Here is a 21,192-nt window from a genome sequence, read left to right on the forward strand (position 1 = left end):
GCCTCTCAAAGGACTTCATGACTACAGACGTCAGAGCAATGGGTCGATAGTCATTTAGTCCTGTGATGGCAGGTTTCTTGGGGACTGGGATGATGCTGGAACTTTTGAAGCAGGAAGGTACTTCACACAGCTCCAGTGATGTGTTGAAGATCCGTGTGAAGATGGGAGCCAGCTGCACAGCACAGGCTTTCAGGCAGGAGGGAGATACTCCGTCTGGTCCTGGAGCCTTTTTGATCTTTTGTTTTTTGAATAGCTGGCACACATCTCTTTCATTGATCTTCAGGGCAGGTGGGGGGACAGAGGGAGAGGTAGGGGGGGAAGTAGGGGGAGCAGGAAGGGCAGAGTCCAGGTGATGGGCTGATGCTAATGAGCTGGGGGGTGGGTGTGAAAACCTGCAGTAGAAGCTGTTCAGGTCTCTAGCTAGTCTTTTGTTACCAGTAGGGTGGGGGGAGGGTTTCCTATAGTTGGTAACTTCATGCAGGCTTTTCCACACTGCAGAGGGATCTTTGTTTGAGAAGCTTTGTTTTAGCTTCTCAGTGTAGCACCTCTTGGCTACTTTGATCTCCCTGGATAGTGTGTACTTGGCTTGCCTGAACAGGTCCCTATCCCCACTCCTGTAGGCTTCCTCCTTAGCCTGACGTAGCATCCTAAGTTGAGGTGTGAACCAGGGTTTGTTGTTATTGTATGTGCAGAAAGTCTTGGTCTGCACACACATGTCCTCACAGAAGCTGATGTAAGATGTCACAGTATCAGTCAGTTCATCTAGGTTGTCTGATGCAGCTTCAAAAACACTCCAATCAGTGCAGTCAAAGCAGTCCTGTAACTCCTGCTTTGACTCCTCTGTCCACCTCTTTACAGTCCTTACTACAGGTTTAGCAGATTTAAACTTCTGCCTGTAGGTGGGGATGAGGTGAATCAGACAGTGATCAGAGAGCCCCAAAGCTGCACGGGGAACAGAGTGATATGAATCCTTTATTACAGTGTAGCAGTGGTCCAGTGTGTTAGCACCCCTGGTGGGACACTTTATATGCTGTCTGTATTTAGGGAGTTCGTGGGTTAGATTTGCTCTGTTAAAATCCCCGAGAATGATTAGCAAAGAGTCGGGATGTTGTTTCTCCACGTCTGCTATCTGGTCGGCCAGGTGCTGTAACGCCTCTGTTACGCAAGCCTGAGGTGGGATGTAAACACCGACCATAACAAACGAGGAGAACTCCCGTGGAGAATAAAACGGTTTACAGTTTATAAAAAAACTCTCCAGATTAGGGCTACACGTCTGTTTCAACACTGTGACATCTGTACACCAACCTTGGTTAATGTAAAAGCATATTCCACCGCCCCTCGTCTTCCCACAGAGCTCTTTTACGCGGTCCGCTCTGAGGAGCTGAAAGTCCGGTAGATGTAAAGAGCTGTCCGGGATGAGTTCACTGAGCCAGGTTTCAGTAAAACACAGGGCGGCGGATCTGCAAAAGTCTGAGTTTCTGGTGTTTAGGAGCAGCAGTTCATCCATTTTATTTGCCAGTGAGCGGACATTCGCCAGGTGAATGGATGGAAGCGCAGTGCGTAATCCCCGCTGCCTCAGTTTGACGAGCGCGCCTGCTCGTTTACCCCGTCTGCGGCGTCTCCTGCAAATTGCATAGAGAGCTGCTGCTCCTCCGGTGAGAATCTCTGCATAACTTTCTGGTTCAATGAGAACCGGTGAAAAAAGATCAGCAGAGGACTGTCCAACTTGTAATAGTTCTTCTCTGGTGAAAGAGACCAGAGAAGGGGAGCAATAAACTACAAAAATAAAGAAAAACACAACAACTACGAGAGAGCGCAGTACCGAGGCGACCATCCGCGGCGCCATCATGCGCCATCATGCTGAGTACCAATACAAGTTTTTTCCTATAACGGCCACAAATTGAGATACAGTTCTCAGACTGGTACCATTGAACAACATTTCCTTTCAATATGTGACCTTGACCTTCGCACAAGGTCATATTTAAGGTCATGTTCAGTCTTTTTCCTGCATTATTACCTTCAATTTAATTAGTAAAAAGAACAAACTTGTCAACAAATCCAGATATATTTTGTCATTTTTGCCCATTTTTTCTATTTTCATTTGCCAAATACGTATTATACAGTTATTGCCTAGTTTTGTAAGTTTCTGTATTAACTTTGTGTCTTTTTGCTGTTTTTATGTATTTTTGCTGACCTTTTTGTGTATTTTCCTGTACTTTTTTGTGTTTTTGAAGTCGTTTTATGTGTTTTGTTTTTGGAGTCTTTTGTGTGTTTTATGTGTTATGAGTCATTTTGTATATTTCTGTTTTCATTATGGTTTTATTTTGGAGTCATTTATGACTCTTTTTGTTGTTTTGTGTGTTTTTGGATTCATTTTGTTGTCATTTTGGAGTATTTTTTGTGTATTGTTGCTGTCCTTTTTGTCTATTTTTCTGTAACTGTATATATTTTTTGTATTTATAAAGTTTTTGTGCATTTTTGCTGTTTTTATGTCATTTTGCTATGTTTTTGTGTATTTCTTTGTAATTTTGTGGTTTTTAGCGTCCTTTTGTGTATTTTTCTGCATATTAGTGTGTTTTTGGAGTCATTTTGTTTATTTCTCTGTATATTAGTGTGTTTTAAGACTCATTTTGTGTGTTTTTGCTGTTTATGTTTGATTTCGCTTTCCTTTTTGTGTATCGTTCAGTAATTTTGTGTGGTTTTTTTGCATATTTTCTGTACATTTATGTCTTTTTAGAGTCATTATGTGTATTTCTCTTAGTGTGATTTTGGAGTTATTTTGTGTATTTACTTTGAGGGCTGCCAGTTTTCCATGTCTGCTTTAAACAGATACAGATCTTGTATTCATTGCTGCTTATCGCATCTTAAAAAGAAGACATTAACTTATTTATGTTGTTTATGTGTTGTTTATTCCTATTGGTTGTTTATGCAACGCATGCAGGTCACGTACCAGTTAAAGATCCTGACAACGGCGCTGTTCTCCGTCTTCATGCTGGGGAAGAGGTTGAACTTCCATCAGTGGTTTTCCTTGCTCCTCCTCATGGCTGGAATCACGTTGGTTCAGGTACAGACACACGCACACACACACACACAGTCGTTGATGGACCAATCAAACGAGCTGCTTTGTGTCCAAGGCTGAGGGTGGTCTCTGTGTCCACAGTGGCCCACTTCCAACCAGGGCGACTCGGAGCAGAAGGTTCTCTCTGCAGCCTCTCAGTTCGTGGGGCTGATAGCGGTGCTCGTGGCTTGTGTTTCCAGTGGATTCGCCGGCGTTTACTTTGAGAAGATCCTCAAAGAGACCAAGCAGAGCGTGTGGATTCGTAACATTCAGCTGGGTGAGTGGCTGAGGCCAGCTCTGTGTCATTGGTGTTCTGCTTTGCTCTGACTATACCAGTTAACTACTACAACTAGCTTGTGGCCCTGAAGAAAATGCACAAAATGACTCCAAAAACACACAAAACAACAACAAAAATACACATAATTACTCAAGAAAATACAAAAAAGGACAAAGAAATACACAGAATAACAGAAGAATACACAAACTGATGACAAATGCATCATGAAAGACAAAATAACAACAAGTGTGCATAATTACTCTAAAAAAGTACAAAATTTTAAACAAATACACAAAAGGACAACTTTAAAAAACTATTACAAAAGCACACAAAGACTAAAAAATCCCATAAAAGAACAATAAACACACACATTATGAAAAGTAACACTAAAATACAAAAATCTACACAATATGAATGAATTATTCTAAATACACACAATTACATAATTGTGCTCCCCACTGTGATGAAACGGTGAAAGTTGGTCGTGTCTAGTATAACAAGTTCTGATTAACTACGGCCAGGCTCACAGAATGTTTCTGCGCTGAATGGCACGTATCATGTTCCTGAGAATTCAGTGAAATGACTCGGTTCCACAGAATGAAACAAATGAAATTGTTCGATGTAAAATGGTAATCTGCGTTGAATTGCCTTTGAAACTATATATCACACGACTATGTTCCGATAAATGTAGAAATTACCGGAAAGGGAGGGTGGGCACCCGGGCCCCATAAAAAAAAAAAGGGCTCGGAGCGTCTCATCATATTCATTCATTAGTATTCATGCCAAACTGGATTCTGATCTAACAAGAACTAACGGAGGAGCAGTCATTTAAAAAATGGGGCCCCCTAGCGCCTCCGTGACACATACGGGGTAATGTGCCCCATTTATATACTGGTATGTGCCAATGTTTCGGTACCACTAACCGTCGTAATATTTGACACGCAAATAAATGAGATATCGACTTTTGTTTTTTTTTACGAAATTTCAGCCCGATCTGTTCACGAATAACAGAGGAGTAGTGATTTTAACTAGTGTACACAAGAAGAAGAAGAAGAAGAAGAAGAAGAAGAAGAAGAATGGCGTTTTGAGTCCGGTAGCTCGGTCTAAAACTCAGAAGACGAAGGACACATACTTGTTTTTTGTAAGATGATAAACTGTTCTGGCTGCTACACGAGCACTTAGTGTGTGTGTAAAGTTTTGCTGAAGTCTATCTCTGTTGATGAAACCAATCCGTGCTTCTGCTCTCCACTCAGGTGTGTTCAGCTTTGTGTTTGCTTTCGTTGGGATGTTGGTGTACGACCACCAGAGAGTGAAAGAGTTGGGGATGTTTCAGGGATACAACACCATCACCTGCATTGTGGTCGTCCTACAGGTTTGATCTTCATCAGTCCAACATTATTCATTAATGAATGGTTCTTAAAGGGCCCATGTTACGCTAAATTAACGTTTCTGTGCTTTAAACATGATGAAGTGTTATTAGGGCTTCATACACATGTCCAAAGTGTGTTTTTTCATTGATTCCCTCAATCGTTAGTTAGAGGGTGATTTACTCCTTTCTTACTGCAGGGGGAGCACAAACACCTCGCTACAATTTGATGACGTGTTCCCACTTTGATGACTAATTTGACACGGCACTGAGCTGGAGAAGCCGAGCCTCCAACAAGCTCTCTGCCATGATTGACATGTAAACAGACACGCCCACAAAGAGGAGCATTTGAGCGTCCTTTGTGCGGTGCTATGTATGTATTTTCTACAGTATGTATGTACTGGTGAACGCCCCGCCCCCACGCTCTGTCTCGTGTTTATAAAGCAGCATGAGCTCAGTTACTGAGTGGGTGGGAGGAGCTCTGGCCCTACGTCACCGTGTGGGAAGGAGGAAGTCAGTGTCCCGTTTATAGACACGCCCACTCATGAATATGCATAAGTAGGCCACAAATCAGCCTGTTTGTGTAGAGTTGGTCAGAAAGTGACTTTTCAGAGGCTAAAAGTCTGGAAAACAGGCGAGTTTAGGAAAATAAACCTCAAATACTATGTTTTTGGGGTTCTTAGAACAAATGGAGATTGGTGAAAAATAGCATGATATGGGACCTTTAATGAACGCATGTTGTTTCTGAAGTGCGTGCTTTGTGACACACACACACGTGTTTGTTCCTGCAGGCTCTGGGTGGTCTGATCGTCGCCGTGGTGATCAAATATGCAGACAACATCCTGAAAGGCTTCGCTGCATCTCTGTCCATCATCATGTCAGCATTGATATCGTACTTCCTGCTGAAGGACTTCACCCCCACTGGGTAAACACAATGTCATGTGACCTCACTGTTTCTATTAGTGCTGGGATGATACACGGAGCTCATCATACGATACGGGGCTAACACTGTAGCGCTAACACTGCACCGCTAATGCTGCTAAAGATCTTTTATTGATTAAGATGAACACTTCCTCTCACTTTACTTTGTTTGACACGGAGTGAAGACGTCTCGTCTGTTGGTGATGAAATTTCATCATCTACGCTGAATGTCTGATGACACACCTGATGGTCAGTGATTGGTCCATGAGCCATGGTGGGAGGGGCTAAAGAGCCAGAGTCATAGGTTACTGACCCTGGATAATTCAGAGAAAAAATTCAGACTTTAATCTCAGAATTGTTTCTTTAATCACGGAATTCTGACTTTTTTCTAGAATTCTGATTTTTTTTCTCAGAATTCTGACTTTTTTCTTGAATTCTGACTTTTTTCTTGAATTCTGACTTTTTTTCTCAGAATTCTGACTTTTTTTCTTGAATTCTGACTTTTTTTTCTCGAATTCTGACTTTAATCATAATTTGTATGACTTTAATCTAGAAATATTACGACTTTAATCCCATAAAATTACGATTTAATTAAGTTACGACTTTAATCTCATAAAATTATTACTTTAATCTCTAAATATTAAGACTGTAATCTCGAAATATGACTTTAATCTTGAAATATTACAACTTTATTCTCGAAATATTACGACTTTATTCTCGTAGTGCCCATATTTTTTAAAGTTTTAATGTGGCCCCAATACGCTGTCATAGTAATGCCTTGGAGATCAATAAATCTGATTTTATCTTATCTATTGTTCCTGTTTTTTTCCTCAGGTTGTTCTTCTTTGGGACCGTGCTGGTGATCGTTGCCACTTTCCTTTACGGCTACAAACGTTCCAGCGGCTTCGCCGTCAAAGTGTAGCAGTGACCTCAGCGTGAAGTGAACCGTGCCACACAAACCAGATGGAGCTGTTTTACAGGACGGAGCGCAGCTAGCCAATAGAGACACAGCAGGACTCCGAGGGGTTAAATATGAACAGGTTTAAGAAAAAAAAAATAGATTTAAGACAGAGAAGGTGGTGGTGGCTGAGAGGAGAAGCTCCATCTCGTGGTGGAAGGAGGCGCTGACCTGCTGCAAAGAGGGCGGAGTTACACCTCCAACCAAAGATGCTGAGTCGTCAGTTTCACACAGGAGATGAAAAGCGACGAGGCTCAAACCAGAGCCACAAAAGACATCCGAGCATGAATATCAAAGGGCAGCCTTTATTCAATCAGGACAATAAAAGCTTTTTTTTATCTCAGCCTTTCATCTTTTCTAACATCAAAGTATGTATTTGTGTGTGTGTTTGTTAGCGTTTCCTGTCACACACACACACATGGGCACACCCATGAATCTTTGAGCGGTTTGTCTCTTTTATTTCCAGTTGCAGAGCACTCAGGAAAAACCAAAGCCGTCCGTCACTATAGCAACAGATGGTCAAGTGAACAGAGGTGCTGCTGCTGCTGCTGCTGTGTGAGAAACACACACACACACACACATCCATTTTATACGAACCCACTTCACCCTCCCCAGGCTTTAAAAACCAGGAGCATTTTTTATACAGAACAAGTCTCCATCAAACAAACAAATAAAGGAGCTGAATGGAGCACAAACATAGTGGAGGATGATGATGATGTTTGCATAGTTGGAGATGAAGGGAATCGGGCGTTGGTCAGACTCTGCTTCCGTGTTTACCTACAGATAATGATCTGCTTAATCAGCACCTTTTCAAACTGCTTCGACAAACTGTTAATCAGATCAATCAATGTTAATCAGATCAATCAATTAGCCTCGTCTAATGTATATTTTTCATTTTATGTGTTTTCTTAGTCATTTTATTTGTGTTTGCAGTCATTTGCGTGTTTTTGTTGTAGGTTTGTGTGTTTTTGCAGTCATTTGAACATTTTGCTGCTCATTTGTGTGATTTTCTGAAATTTCTTATGTTTTTTTGGTAGCGATTTTGGGGGTAAGCTACGAATCTAGATTACCTCTTATCGCGCTAACTTCCGAGATTTAATCAGTGTGTGCTGGACTACGAAGCTCGCTGGAGCTTAATCACTATGACAATTAATGCTCTGGCTACAATCTTAGCGAGTCCTAAAGCCCCGCCTCCTGACCAATCAGATCTCTTAGAAAATGACCTGTCCATTGTTAGGTGATCCTGGTTGGTGCAGATCTGACGCATACCTTTATGAAAGAAGATTATTAATGATGAAAGCAGTTTATGATGACATTCTTTAGGAAAGATGTAGATGTATATCTGATGGACTGATCTACAGTCAGCTGATGAAGCCTGTGTCATCGTATGCATGGACAGCAATGTACTGTCATCCCAGTGTGTGTGATAAATAGGTCTTGAATCGAAAAAAAAGCGTGTGCTGTAATAAAGGGAAACTGGTCTGAGAGCTTTTACGCATTAACAGTATCAGCAGCTTCCTGTCTGAGTTCTCTCATTCTTGCCTTTTCTGTAACAACAGGGTTGTTTTTGGTCTGAATTATGGATTTTAATTATTCATCATTTTAGACTTCAGCAACCTGGTCAGTACCAAGTTATGAAGTGGATCAGATCTGAGCGAGTATAAAAGCTCCGCCTCCTGGTGTGCGCTGCACTAACACTGTTGCTCTTCACTGTCATCATGGATTTATATTCATTTAAGATCATAAGCTGTTTCTCCATTCATTGTAAAGATGCTCAGTCTGACTGTTCTCTCCATTGATTGGTCAGACGCTGCAATCTCCGCCCCTTTTATGTGCATGCGTCGCACACGTAGCGAGGCTGTAATCACTTGGCTTAAGTTAGCGTGTTGTGATCGACATTTGTAGTACAGAGGGGTATTTCATAAAGGAGGGTTAACAAACTCTGAGTCTGTCCATAAACTCTGGGTCAACATACCCAGCGATGGGAAACTCTGGGTATCTGATTCCATTACAGCTGGTATGAAGTGGGTCAATCAACCCTGAGTATGTAAACCTTGGGTTACTGATGTGCACGCGCGATAAAAATGGATCAGAGATTACTCGAGCTACCATGACAATGAAACGGAAGAGAGTGATTTATTCACCCTAACGGGTGAAATAAGCCGGTGTTTGAGGAATATGAGCCTGTTCTAAAGGTGTGTTCAGTCTTCAGTGACTATAGTGGTTTAAATCACCTGTAATTAGTCACACTTTTTGGTCGCTTCATCACTTTATTGCTTCAGTGACGTGACAAGCGGTGAATAATATGAATAAAATGTGTCTGAGGAGACGTGGCAGCAGCATAGGATGTCTGCATAGAGAGTCCTCCTGTTACACTGGATATTAAGACAGTAAATGCCGCTTGATATCGAATCAATTACATTGATTTTTAATGTAATATTGTCACCAGTCATCTCAAGGTCCCTAAAAAATTTCATTAAAAAAACACTGAAACGGGACGCGAACCCACGACCCATCACATCCAAGACCAGCATCACAGTTCATTGCACCATCATAACATCACAGATGTGTGATCTACAGATTTAACTGTATAACAATATAAAAGAACAATCGTGCCTTAAAAGTGGATTTATTTAAATGATCATCTCCTCCTTTATATTATCCACAGGTTTGTATTCAGTGAACTTTACTACAGACGTCAGTAGATGTTTTAATGCAGATCAACCTCTCAGTGTGTTTCACTCAATGATCTACATCTACAATGTTAGAAAGAAAATTACTGTTTGCACAAAAAAAAACATAAAGCAACACAACATTATTAATGATGTGAACACGTCTGTGGTGTGTGATGTTACTAATGTGTTTCAGAGAAAAGTGTTAAGGTTCATTAAAGTGTTCAGAAACGGTGTTCAGGTGGGCGGAGCCAGGTAGAAACCCAGGGTTTCTTCGATAAAACCTGTCAGCGACCAGGTTTAGTTCACGGACAATGTTGCCATGGTAACATACTCAGAGAAGAACATACCTCGCGTTTAGGAATGAGATACTCAGAGTTTGAACATCACCAGCTTTATGGAATACCACTCTGCATAGATTAGACTAACGTAGATTAATCCAATCTAGATTCATAACATAGACTCTTTGTGTATGTTTGTGTGTTTTTGTACATTTGTCTGTTATTGTATTGTGTATATTTGTAGTCGTCTTCTGTCTGTCATTTTGTGTATTTCATGTAGTTGTTTTGTACATTTTTCATTGTTGGCATAATTGTTTGTATTTTAGTTGTATTGTGTCATTTTTGTTCTCTTTTGTGTGTTTTTGGAGTTATTTTGTGTATTTTAGTTGATTTTTTGTACATCCTGTTATTCTTCTGTATATTTCTAGTCATCTTTTGTGTTAGTGGAGTAATTGTGTGTATTTTAGTCAGTGTTGAGTCTCATTTTTGTTCTGTTTTGTGTGTTTTTGAAATAATTTTGTGTAGATTTTTGTTGTCCTTTATGTCTTGGGGTTACGCTGTCTTTTTTTAGTTATTTGTTTTGCGGAGCTGCACAACATAAGAATTTTCACACTCTGGAAGCATGCATGCGCGACCTGCGGGGGTCATAGGTCAAGAGGGGTATAAATGTCAACACGACACTGTTTGTGCTACGCGTAGATTTTCAGCTGACTTTTTGTACGATAAAGATAGAACAAATCTATGTGATAGTCCAATATATTGCAAGTGCAACACTCAGACTGCAGTCGCTCACTTGTACCGGCTTTAAACGAACACAATTCAATGAGTATTCGCGCTTTTATTTGTAATCGATATCAGAGACATGTACTGTACATGTATATAAACTATAGCCACTATACGACACCAGGGATGTGGACCAGGCAGGTATTACAGTATGAGTTCTCACTTTGAAAAGGTACATTTATGAGGTACACCATTCATTAACCAGGTCCATATGGTTAGTTTTTATTAAGCTATTATATTATTTAAATGTACACATTTGAAGGAAGTGCACAATATGAACAGGTTATTTCATTTGCACATTTTCTTTGTGTAATCTTGCTCCTTTTTTCTGCGTGTGTATAATTATAATTATCAGTGTTGTTTTTTAAATACACCGCTATGCTGTTTATACTATACTTACATTATACTTTATTAAACCCATCTGTGTTTAATAAGGTATTTTCTGATTCTGAAACAGCACTGATCAGCCGATTCATGTTTACAAAATGTCAACCGGAATTTTCAGCTCATGTGCAGCATTAGCTTTAGCAGCATTAGCATTAGCAGCTAACTCGGCCTTTCTGCCTTGGATACTGATGCCACGCAAAAAAACTTTTAAGGAATCAACGCTCCAACGGCAAAAAATAATCACAATCTCTGTCAGACTCGCTTCCTACACCGTCAGCCATGCAGAGTTTATCCCTCTTCACCTTTGACCTAATGCAGAACAACTGAACCAGAGCGAGAATGTGAAAAGCCTTATTAGACTGAGGGCCGACTGTGGCCCCAGAGCCACCAGGAGGAGAAAAAATGTCGACAGTCACACACGTTCCTCTTTGTGCAACTTCCTTCTCTTTTGTTTTTGGTTTCTTAAGTAAAGTCTGAGTTCTTAGGTGCACACACACACACACACGCACACGCACACACACACACACGCACACGCACACACACACACACACACACACGAGATGGTGATTTCTTTTTAAAAGAATTACTCGTAAAAAAATGAACAGGATGCAACGATGGAACAAATCAAGCAACAGCATCTGGCTGAAATTTTACACTCAGCGCTTTTATAAAAGTACATTGAAAATGTGTGATCACTTAAAGATTGTGTGTGTGTGTGTGTGTTTTCTTCTTCTTCTGCTGCTGCTGATCTCGCTCGCTCTCCTGTTTAAAATCTGTCGCTTGGATTTTTTCCCCAAGTCATTAACACTGCACTCATTGGGAACACGGCTGACATTATTTATTCAACCGCGGTGATGGATCCGGCTCATCTCAAGCCTGTCTGTTCATCAGCAGCATGAGGACGGGGGGAGGGAGGGAGGGGGGGAGGTGAGATTTTCTCTCCCCATCCAGTGCTCTTTGTACAATCTGATGGTTTTTAAAGAGTTTTTCTTCTAATACTGCGTCTCTGTAAAATAAGGTGAATACATCCTTTGCTGAAGGTCTTCGTTGGCGCTGATGGACTTCTTCAACACGACCCCCCCCCCCCCCCCCCCCCCCCCATGGTGATTTTTGGCTGACTGATCAATCAAAGTGTCTTCAGGTATCGCGTTGCCATTGGTTTTTTTCTGTGTGTGTGTTTCCCTCTCATGCAATAGGATCTTCATAAAGATGCAGGAAGCAGTCCTTGTTGGGGGCGGGGTCTAATATGTGGAAGCACGTTTCCGCCACTAAAATAGAAAAAAATCACCACGGCAACTCATAATTAGGAGGTAGAAAAGTGATAATTATGAGATACAAACTACCGACACTGACTGTTACCATTTTTAATTACACTTTGTATAATAATAATTCATTGAAAAACACATATTTTGCCTGTTTATTCAGTTCTTATAATTAAATACATGGTACATGGTGTAGAAAATAGTGGAAGTACATAAATACGTCTTTATTGCAAAATCATTTCTTTGCATTTTTACATAAAAATAATTTTCTCATGATTATGACTTTTTTTCTTATGACTTTCTTTCTCATAATTATGATTTTATTTCTCATAATTATGACTTTTCATCTGACAATAAGCCTTTTCACTCTCTGGAACAGCACATGCGCGACCTGAGGGGTCATAGGTCAGAGGGATATAAACGTAAACAAACTCGTTCACTCTGTTGATATTTCCAACCTAACAGCGTTTTTAATGTTATTCCAGAGATCGTTAGTGTTTAGATTATTAATATTACACATATTCAGACTCGAGGAGGTGTCCAAGGTTTTCCGCTGATGTCATTTATGGCCGACCCAAGCACTTTTAAAAACTGATTGGAGCAGCTCAGCAGCAGTCACACAGGTGACCCCTGGTACACTAAAACACCGACTACCTGGGTCTCCAGCGAGCAGAATTCAGACTCTACCCGGGAATGATGCACATATCTGAGCACTTAGTAAAACTAATGAGAGAAGCAGCATCAAAGTGACAGACCTCCTCTGTTTCTTACTGCTGTATTTTCTCTATTTACCTTTATTTTTGGTAGTTTTTTGTTTGTTTTTTTTTTTTTGTTTTTTTTTACTTTTGCAGTTGTTTTAACATCTGCAAAAGTGTGTTTGAGTTTTTGAAAAGTGTTTAGAAATCAAATGTATTGTTATTTAAAATTTAGGAGTTCCACCCGTCACTAACCAGGTCCATGATTATTTTTATTCAGATATTATTTTAGAAATTTGAAGGATGTGCACAAGATGGACCATAAACAGGCCGATAAGTGAAACAAACTGTTTAGCTGATTGATCGCTGTTGAAAAGCAGGAAAAACCTGAATCTTGTGTCTAGCATTAGCTTTAGCAGCATTAGCTTTAGCAGCTAACTCGGCATTTCTACCTTGGAAACCGATACCACGTTTCCGCAGTTTTTTTTTTTTTCTTCAAAGAATCAACGCTCCAATGGGGAAAATTAACTAAATGTCTGTCAGACTCGCTGTTTACACCCTCAGCTATGGCAAGTTTATACCTCTTGACCTTTGACCTCATGTGTCAGAACTGAACCAGAGTGAGTATGTGTAAAAAGTCTTACTATGCCTTTTTATTTCATAATCATGACCTTCTTTCTCATAATTATGACTTTCTATCTCCTAATTATGACTTTTTATCAATGTATGACTTTTTTCTCATAATCATGACTTTCTATCTCATAAGTCATAATTATGACTTCCTATCATATAATTATGAATGTACTTATAAATATGATTTTCCATAGTGATTTTTTACAATTTTTTTAGCGGTGAAAACAGGCTTCCATAAATACCTTTATGGCCTTTTTTTTTAAAAAGGCAGGATTCATTCAGTCATTCCGTTTCCGGTGGCTTTGCACATCCTGGGATTCAAATCCAGTTGGAGTTCTTGAAAAAAAGTGTATTTTTGTGCAACGATTTACCCATTTCTTTTATTTTGGCGGGATGACGACGAGCGGCGCCCCTCTCCTGGGCCTCCACATCAGCACTTGGGCGTCGTTGGCGTTGGGCCGTCCCAGGGCGTTGGGGGGGATGGGCTCCTGGTAGTTGAGGATGTGCGGCTGCTCTTGGTACGGTCGACCCACCAGAGACGCCCGGGATCCCAGAGGCATGTCGGGGTCCACGGCGATGTCCACTCGCATCCTCCATCGCACCGTCTGTAGCACGATGCGCTCCTGGAGGAGGAGAACGTTTGATCGTAAAAGCTCAAAATGGAAAAAAGGACTCAAAACTGAGTTCAGAATCACACAAAATTACATAGAAAAAAAAAGAAATGACATAATAATACACAAAAGTGACTCCAAAAACACGAAATACACAAAACAAAAGACAAATGCATAAAAGGACAACAAAAATACACAAATGACTCACAAAAAAAACACAAAACGAAATAAAACTTTAAAAAGTGAGTCCAAAAATACAAATAAATAAAAATGCACAAAGTAACAAGAAAAGTCCACAATAAGTGATTCCAAAAACCCAATATAAAAGAAAAATTTACAAAACTGCAACAAAAGTGACTCCAAATATACAAAATGAAAGTAAAAAACATAAAAAGACAACAAAAGTACACGAAAATAACTCAAAATGACGTAGAAATACAAAGAAATGACATAATACACGAGTATTTCAAAAAACACAAAATGAATGAAAAATACAATAACAAAAATAGACAAAAATTATGTTTAAAAAAATGACAATAATACACAAAAGTGACTCCAATACACAAAACAAAAATATAATATATAAAAGGACAACAAAAGTAAACAAAAATGACTCGAAAAACGCACAAATGATGTAAAAAATACACAAAATAAAAACAGACAAAAAGTGACTCCAAAAACACAATATAGAACAAAAATACATAGAATGACAACAAAAATACACATAAATGACTCGAAAAAACACACACAAAATGACAGAACCTTAGAAAAAGTGACTCCAAAAACACAAAACTAAAGAAAAATATATAAAATATTAATAAAAACAGACAAAAATGACTTAAAAAACACAAAAATAACAGAAAATACACGAAGGGACAACAAAATGATGTTCCTTGTTCCTTCCTGTGTTAAGTAAAAATATTAGAACAAAAAAAACAACTGTTCTCATGTCTTTAGAACTTATTGTTGCTGTGACATTTATGGACGCTTTATAACCCGTGCAGGACATTTTGTCTCTTTAAAGCAGAAATGAAATGTACATTTAGAGCCACGGATCATTTCAGAATGAACAAAGAAAGAAGTTTTCATTCACAGATTCATATTATTAGACCAACATCATTAGTGAGTGAGTGTGTAAGATGTAAGAAGTGAAAGTTTGCAGTGAGTGATCGTAAAGTTTATAGATGTTAAAGTTTTCTGTTACCTTGGTGACAGAGTTCATTGCTACCAGCCAGGTGATGAAGCTCTGGTCCCGGGTGATGTGTGTTAACATGGGTGTGTTGCTGTTGCTGATGGGCACGGCCCAGGTCACGCTGGGGTAGAAGTTATCGTTCATACCGACCGTCAGACGGGACGGTTTGGACGTGGGTCCGGTCAGGGTGACGGTCTCTGTGGTGTTACCGTACCAGGGGTAGCTGACACCGTCAGAGTCACTGATGGCTTTGACCCGACCCTCACGCAGCTCTGGGAGCTCCCAACTGGACCTGTAGCCATGGATGAGCAGGAACAGAGAAGATGTGCATCAGAGATGGACCCAAAGACACTCCAGAAACACACAAAATGATAGAAAAACACTGAAAAGGACAACAACATCAGACAAAACTAAACTAAAAACACACAAAGTGACTCAAAAACACACAAAACTACACTAAAAACACACAAAATGACTCAAAAACACACAAAACTACACTAAAAACACACAAAACTACATTGAAAACACACAACATGATAGAAAAATACACAAAATAATCAAAAACACAAAATGACAACAACAATAGACAAAATGACTCTAAAAACACACAAAATGACTCAAAAACACACAAAACTACACTAAAAACACACAAAACTACATCAAAGACACACAACACGATAGAAAAATACACAAAATGATAGAAAAACACACAAAATGACAACAACAATAGACAAAATGACTCAAAAACACACAAAACTACACTAATAACACACAAAACTACATCAAAAACACACACACGATAGAAAAATACACAAAATGATAGAAAAGCAGACAAAAGGACATGAGACAAAATTACTGCAAAAACTCACAAAATGAGAGAAATACACACAAAATAACAAAAAATACACATAATATTAGGCAAAGCAATTCCAGAATCACACAAAACTCCATCAAAAACACACAAAACAATCGAAAAACACACAACAGGACATCAACATTACACAAAACAACTCCCAAAATAAACAAAATTATAGAAAAACACACAAAAACCAACAACATGAGACAAAATGACTCCAAAAATACTCCAAATAAACACACACAATGAAAGTAAAATACACAAATGGACTCCAGACAACACAAAACGACTTTAAAAACACAAAAGATTAAATAAAGACACACAAGGACAACAACATTACACAAAATGAGAGAAATATACACAAAAGAACAAAAAAAAAAATACACAATTACTCTAAAACCACAAAAAAATAAATAAATAAATAAATAAATAAATAAAGAATACATGAAAGGAAGGCAAGGCAAATGTATTTATTTCATACGTGGCAACTCTGCGTTACATGATCATAAAATACAATAGAAAACATTCAACAGCTTAAAAATCAATAAGAACATTAAAATCAGGAGTTAAAAACATTTAAAATCAGCAGGACAACAAAAATGTAGAAAATAACTGAAAAACAACAAAACAAAAACAGAAAATGACAGATATACAACAAACTATTTGTTCTTTCACGTGTTAATGGTCACATTGGTGATTATTCTAAATGTTGATCATGTGACTCTCAGAACAGACATTGATATTTTTGTGACTAAAGTTGTCCGTTTATGGCTGAAAGTTGGGGTAAAAGTTGTCATTCTGGTGCTGCTATATTATATAAATACACTTACATGCCAATATCACCGTAGGTGTTGTAGAACTCCATCTGGGTGCACGCCTGGATCCAGCCCACCACCCAGGTCTCGTTGCGGGGCACCGGCGGCATCACGACCCCCGCAGAGGCCCTGAAGTAGGGCGTCTTATAGCGGAGCACGATGGGTGAGTTCTCCTCAATGACCGTGGGACACTGGTCAATGGAGGCCGACACCTCGTACACCACGATGTTCTCCCGCCGGATGCGGGGCTTGCACGCGATGCTCTGGATACAGCCCATCGCGCGCAAAGAGGCCGCGAGCACACAGAGCGTGAGAGTCAGAGAAGGTGTGGACATTAGTCCCCCAGTTAGTCCCCCCACTACCCCCTCAGGGTCCCCCAGTCCAGTCCAGTCCAGCACTACTACTGCCCCCTCGGGTTCAGGGGAACATCTTCAGAGAAACGATGAGAACCAACATGGAGACCACCTCCAGCATCACATAGTCTGGATGATGAGGTGCAGCAGGACTCGGGGAGGGGGGAAGCAGCAGAAGCAGCATCACCGATCTCCGCAGCCTCCTCCCCCCGGTCTGCCCGCTGCTGACTGCCGCACTGCCCTTGGCGATCGTCCCCGGCTTAATGAAGCTACTCTCCGGTCCCCCCGGTGCTGGTCCTGGTCCTGGTCCTGCTGGTCCTCCCGCTCCGTGTCGCTAGGATGTCTACCGGCTCCTGTGCTCCCCGTCGGGTCCCTGGTCCTGGTCCTGCTGCTCGGCTCCCGGAGGCTCTGCGCTGTCATGTCAGGTAGCGACAGGTGCGTCAGAGGAGAGGCTCGGTACGATACCTATTGTCTCGCCTCACGTACCGGATCAAAGCTGGATCTCCTCCATCACTGAGACCCCCACGATGGGGAACAAACGGGTCAAAACATCAACAACAGGAGGAGGACTGGTGCTCATAGAGGAGACCCGATGCTGCTGCTCTGAGTCTGGGTCCCTTCTCTCCTCATGACCGGGGTTCCACAGGCACACCGGGGGCTGCGACGCTACGACCCGCCGTCTCATCGTCGGTCTCCCCGGGCTGGTGGAGCATCACCGAGCGGCGAGCGATGCATCCCTAGGAGGTGCTGATGCTGGGAGGGGAGGGAGGGTGGGGAGGGGCGTCACCCGACCTCTGCATTGAATAAAGAGAACAAGAGCGACACGTGGGCGGGGCTACAGTGGGTGACGTCACAGAGATGCCAGGTTGGAAGAGTTCCCGTTAAACTGGGATTTGAAATTCAGAGAAAATTTAAGAAAAAATTCAAACGGACTTTTACGTCAGCGGTTCCCAACATTTTTTTGGATTGTGCCCACATTTTCATATCAAGAATTTCTGGCGACCCTAAAGACAATTTTCCTAGAATTACTTTTTGATTATGTTTGTTATACCGTATTAAAAATACTGTAAGAGTTGCCAGGATTAGTGGAAAGATTTTTTTTTAAATGTTATCTTGTTTTTTTTTTTGTGTTAATTTTGTCATTTTATCTATTTTTCTGCCATTTTGAATGTTTAATGTTGTTTTTTTTTGTTATGTATGTTTTTTGTTGCCATTTTTTGTATTTTATGTCATGTGTATTTTTGTTGCCATTTTATGTGTTTTTGAAGTATTTTTTGGAATTCATAGACATTTTTTGTACAGTATTTTCTTTCATGTTGTGTGTTTTTGTTGTGTTGTATGTTTCTGAAGTCATTTTGTATAATTTCGTTGGCATTTTGTGTTTTTTTTGAGTAATTTTTGTCTCTTTGTGTGTTTTTGTTCTAATTTTGTTGTTTTTATGGAATTATTTTTTGTATTTGTCTTTAATTTTTTTTTTTTGCGTTTTTGTTGTGATTTCATGTATTTTTCTGCCATTTTGTTTAATATTGTTGTTATTTAGTGTGTTTAGGTCAATGGTTCCCAATCTTTTTTGGATTGTGACCACATTTTCATATCATGAATTTTTGACGAGCCTGAAGACACATTTTTTCTAGATTTACTTTTTGATCATGTTTGTTAAACTGTATTACAATATACAGTTGCCAGGATTAGTGACAAGTTGTGCCTAGCTCAGATTATTTTCAAATTTTTTGTATTTTAATATTATTAATCCAAAAACATGACTGTTAAGTTGGTTGGAGTCTCTAAATTGTCCGTAGGAGTGAGTGTGAGTGGTTGTGTGTGTATCTGTGTGTTCCCCTGCGTTGGACTGGCGCCCTGTCCAGGGTGTACCCCCGCCTAACGCCCATTGAGGGCTGGAGATAGGCACCAGTAGACCCCCACAACCCTGAAAACAGGAACAAGCGGGTCAGAACATGGATGGATGGATTAGCAGTAGTAGTAATGACTATATTTAGAAGTATAAAATAAGATGTTTTGATTTAAAAAAGATTAATAACTAAAACATTTGAAAAGTGTATTTATAGTCAGTAATTTTTCTTTAATCAAGTAATTTCAGGAGCCCCCATTTAAACTCCAGGCGACCCCACATTGGGGTCCCAACCCCAAGTGTGAAAAAAACTGATTTACATTACATTGATTAACATTAACTTAAACTTTATTCATAAAGCGCAAAATTGGACAATATGCACAAGAAACACAATGCAAGTATATGGGTTATACCAGGGGTTCTCAACCTTATGGTCAGGACTCTTTTTGTGGTCGCGAGACACTGGGAGGGGGCCACCAGATGCCTTCAAGAAACTAAGAATATATATATATTTATATATTTATTTATTTTTACCATTGCATGTTTAAACTAATTGTTCCAGTACTGACACTTTGAACCCTTTTTACCACTTTTTCTGTCCGTTTTTGGCCACTCTAATTTTCAACTTTTAACCAATTTCTGGTTTTTAAAATCTCATTTTACCACCTTTTCCACCAGTTTTGGTCACTTTTAACCCATTTTATTTTCGATTTCAAACAAGGATTTACATCTTTAAGATGATATACTATGGCACTGTCAATATTTAACTTCCTGGTTAACAGTGGACTTTACTCAGATAAATAAATAAATGTGGTTATCACAGGTTCATAGAACAATAAAATAAAATAAAAATATAAAATAAATCATTAGAACACCCTAAAAAATAACCACAATTAATCAAATACTTGTGCATTAATGCTTGAGATGAAATGGTGTTTGAGAAAAGGAGAAGAACTCTGATTGATTAGAAAGGTTTTCCAGCAATCATCAGCTATATCTGGCAACGTGAGCAAAACCGGAAGTAGTGCGGTGTTGCCAGGTCTGACTGAAATTTAGGTTACGGCTGGAATAAAATACACTGGGCTTGTTGATAAAGTTTGGTTATTTTTCACGACATTTGGCATGTTTTTAGAAAATACCCCCCAAAAATAAACCATATAGTTGCTAATATATAGCCAAATTAAAAAAAAACAACTTATGTCTATATCATTAGTTCTACTTAGTCAACAGCTACAGGGTATACTTTTATCTTATTTATTCAGTGTAGTTGTGGGTTTTATTCACAGGAAGTAGATTTACAGCAGAAAATGGGAAACTTTTACATCAGCGAGGGCAACAAAATTGTGATAATTCGACCTGAGGGCATGGAATAGAATAATGACCAATCAGAACATTAATACAAGAAATAACAATGGTTTTGTGTTTTTGGTGTTATTTTTGCATTTGTATTTCATTCTCTGTGTTACTGCTGTCATTTTGTTTTTTCTGCCATTTTGTGTATTGTTGTCGTTGTTGTTGTTGTTTAGTGTATTTTTAGTGATTTTGTTGCCGTTCTGTGTTTTTGTTCTGATTTTGTTGACTTTATGGAATTGTTTTTTATATTTGTTTTTAATGTTTTTTTGGGGTTATTGTTGTCATTTCGTGTATTATTCTGCCATTTTGTTTAATGTTGTTATTTAGTGTGTTTTTTGTTATTGTAAATATTGTGTTGCCATTTGTTTGTATTTTCCCAATTTCAAGTGTCTTTGAGGGTATTTTTTTATTATCTTGTTTTGTGTCTTTGATCTAATGTATTTATTTTTGTTGCCGTTTTGTGTGTGTGTGGTTTTTTTTTTTTTTTTAAAGAACATTTTTATATATGTTATACCTTTTGTGTGTTCAGTCCATTATGTAGTTTCTTTCATTGTGTGTGTTTTTGAAGTCATTTTGTGCAATTTAGTTGGCATTTTGTGGGTTGTTTTTTCTTTTGGATTATTTTTTTTTTCTTCTTCTTCTTCTGTTGTCATCATGTGTATTTTTTTAGGTTTTTTGTAGTTATTTTGTGTATTTTTGGAGTCTTGCAATGCGTTTTTAGAGAGGAAAATATTTGTCGAGCGGGAAGTCGTCGGTCAGATCTGGCAACCCTGTATTCGTGTGGCTTTGAGTCATTGGCAGATAGTGACACGCATCGAGCCTCTCTCTGTCTGTCATCTTCCGGGCACTGATCTCCTCCTCTACAGCTGG

The 21,192-nt window shown here is 39.4% G+C and overlaps 2 protein-coding genes across 5 annotated transcripts in view; one reads left to right on the forward strand and one right to left on the reverse strand.

The window, feature by feature from the left end:
* The window catches only part of slc35a3b (solute carrier family 35 member A3b), a 15,933-nt gene extending 9,010 nt beyond the window's left edge, over positions 1–6,923 (forward strand). For both annotated transcript variants that reach the window (XM_028473116.1, XM_028473117.1), the window contains 5 exons: positions 2,942–3,064; positions 3,161–3,335; positions 4,589–4,707; positions 5,493–5,626; positions 6,457–6,923. In XM_028473116.1, the coding sequence (XP_028328917.1) occupies positions 2,942–3,064; positions 3,161–3,335; positions 4,589–4,707; positions 5,493–5,626; positions 6,457–6,544 (639 nt within the window). In that variant the 3' untranslated portion in view covers positions 6,545–6,923. The remainder of the gene's footprint in view (positions 1–2,941; positions 3,065–3,160; positions 3,336–4,588; positions 4,708–5,492; positions 5,627–6,456) is intronic.
* Positions 6,877–17,102, reverse strand: fam78ba (family with sequence similarity 78 member Ba). 3 transcript variants are annotated; one of them, XM_028473119.1, is made up of 4 exons: positions 16,783–17,102; positions 15,109–15,388; positions 13,665–13,916; positions 6,877–7,128 (listed from the first exon to the last, which is right to left on the reverse strand). In XM_028473119.1, exons 1-3 carry the CDS (start codon positions 17,100–17,102, stop codon positions 13,674–13,676), a joined length of 843 nt encoding a protein of 280 aa, XP_028328920.1. In that variant the 3' UTR covers positions 6,877–7,128; positions 13,665–13,673. The 3 variants fall into 3 exon arrangements, with proteins under 3 accessions (XP_028328920.1, XP_028328921.1, XP_028328919.1); XM_028473120.1 differs by having other exon boundaries at positions 6,877–7,131; XM_028473118.1 differs by lacking the exon at positions 6,877–7,128 and having other exon boundaries at positions 12,907–13,916.
* Positions 17,103–21,192: the final 4,090 nt, after the last annotated feature.

Source organism: Gouania willdenowi, chromosome 17 (assembly GCF_900634775.1).
Source record: "Gouania willdenowi chromosome 17, fGouWil2.1, whole genome shotgun sequence".
In the NCBI taxonomy this organism is placed as follows: Eukaryota; Metazoa; Chordata; class Actinopteri; order Blenniiformes; family Gobiesocidae; genus Gouania; species Gouania willdenowi.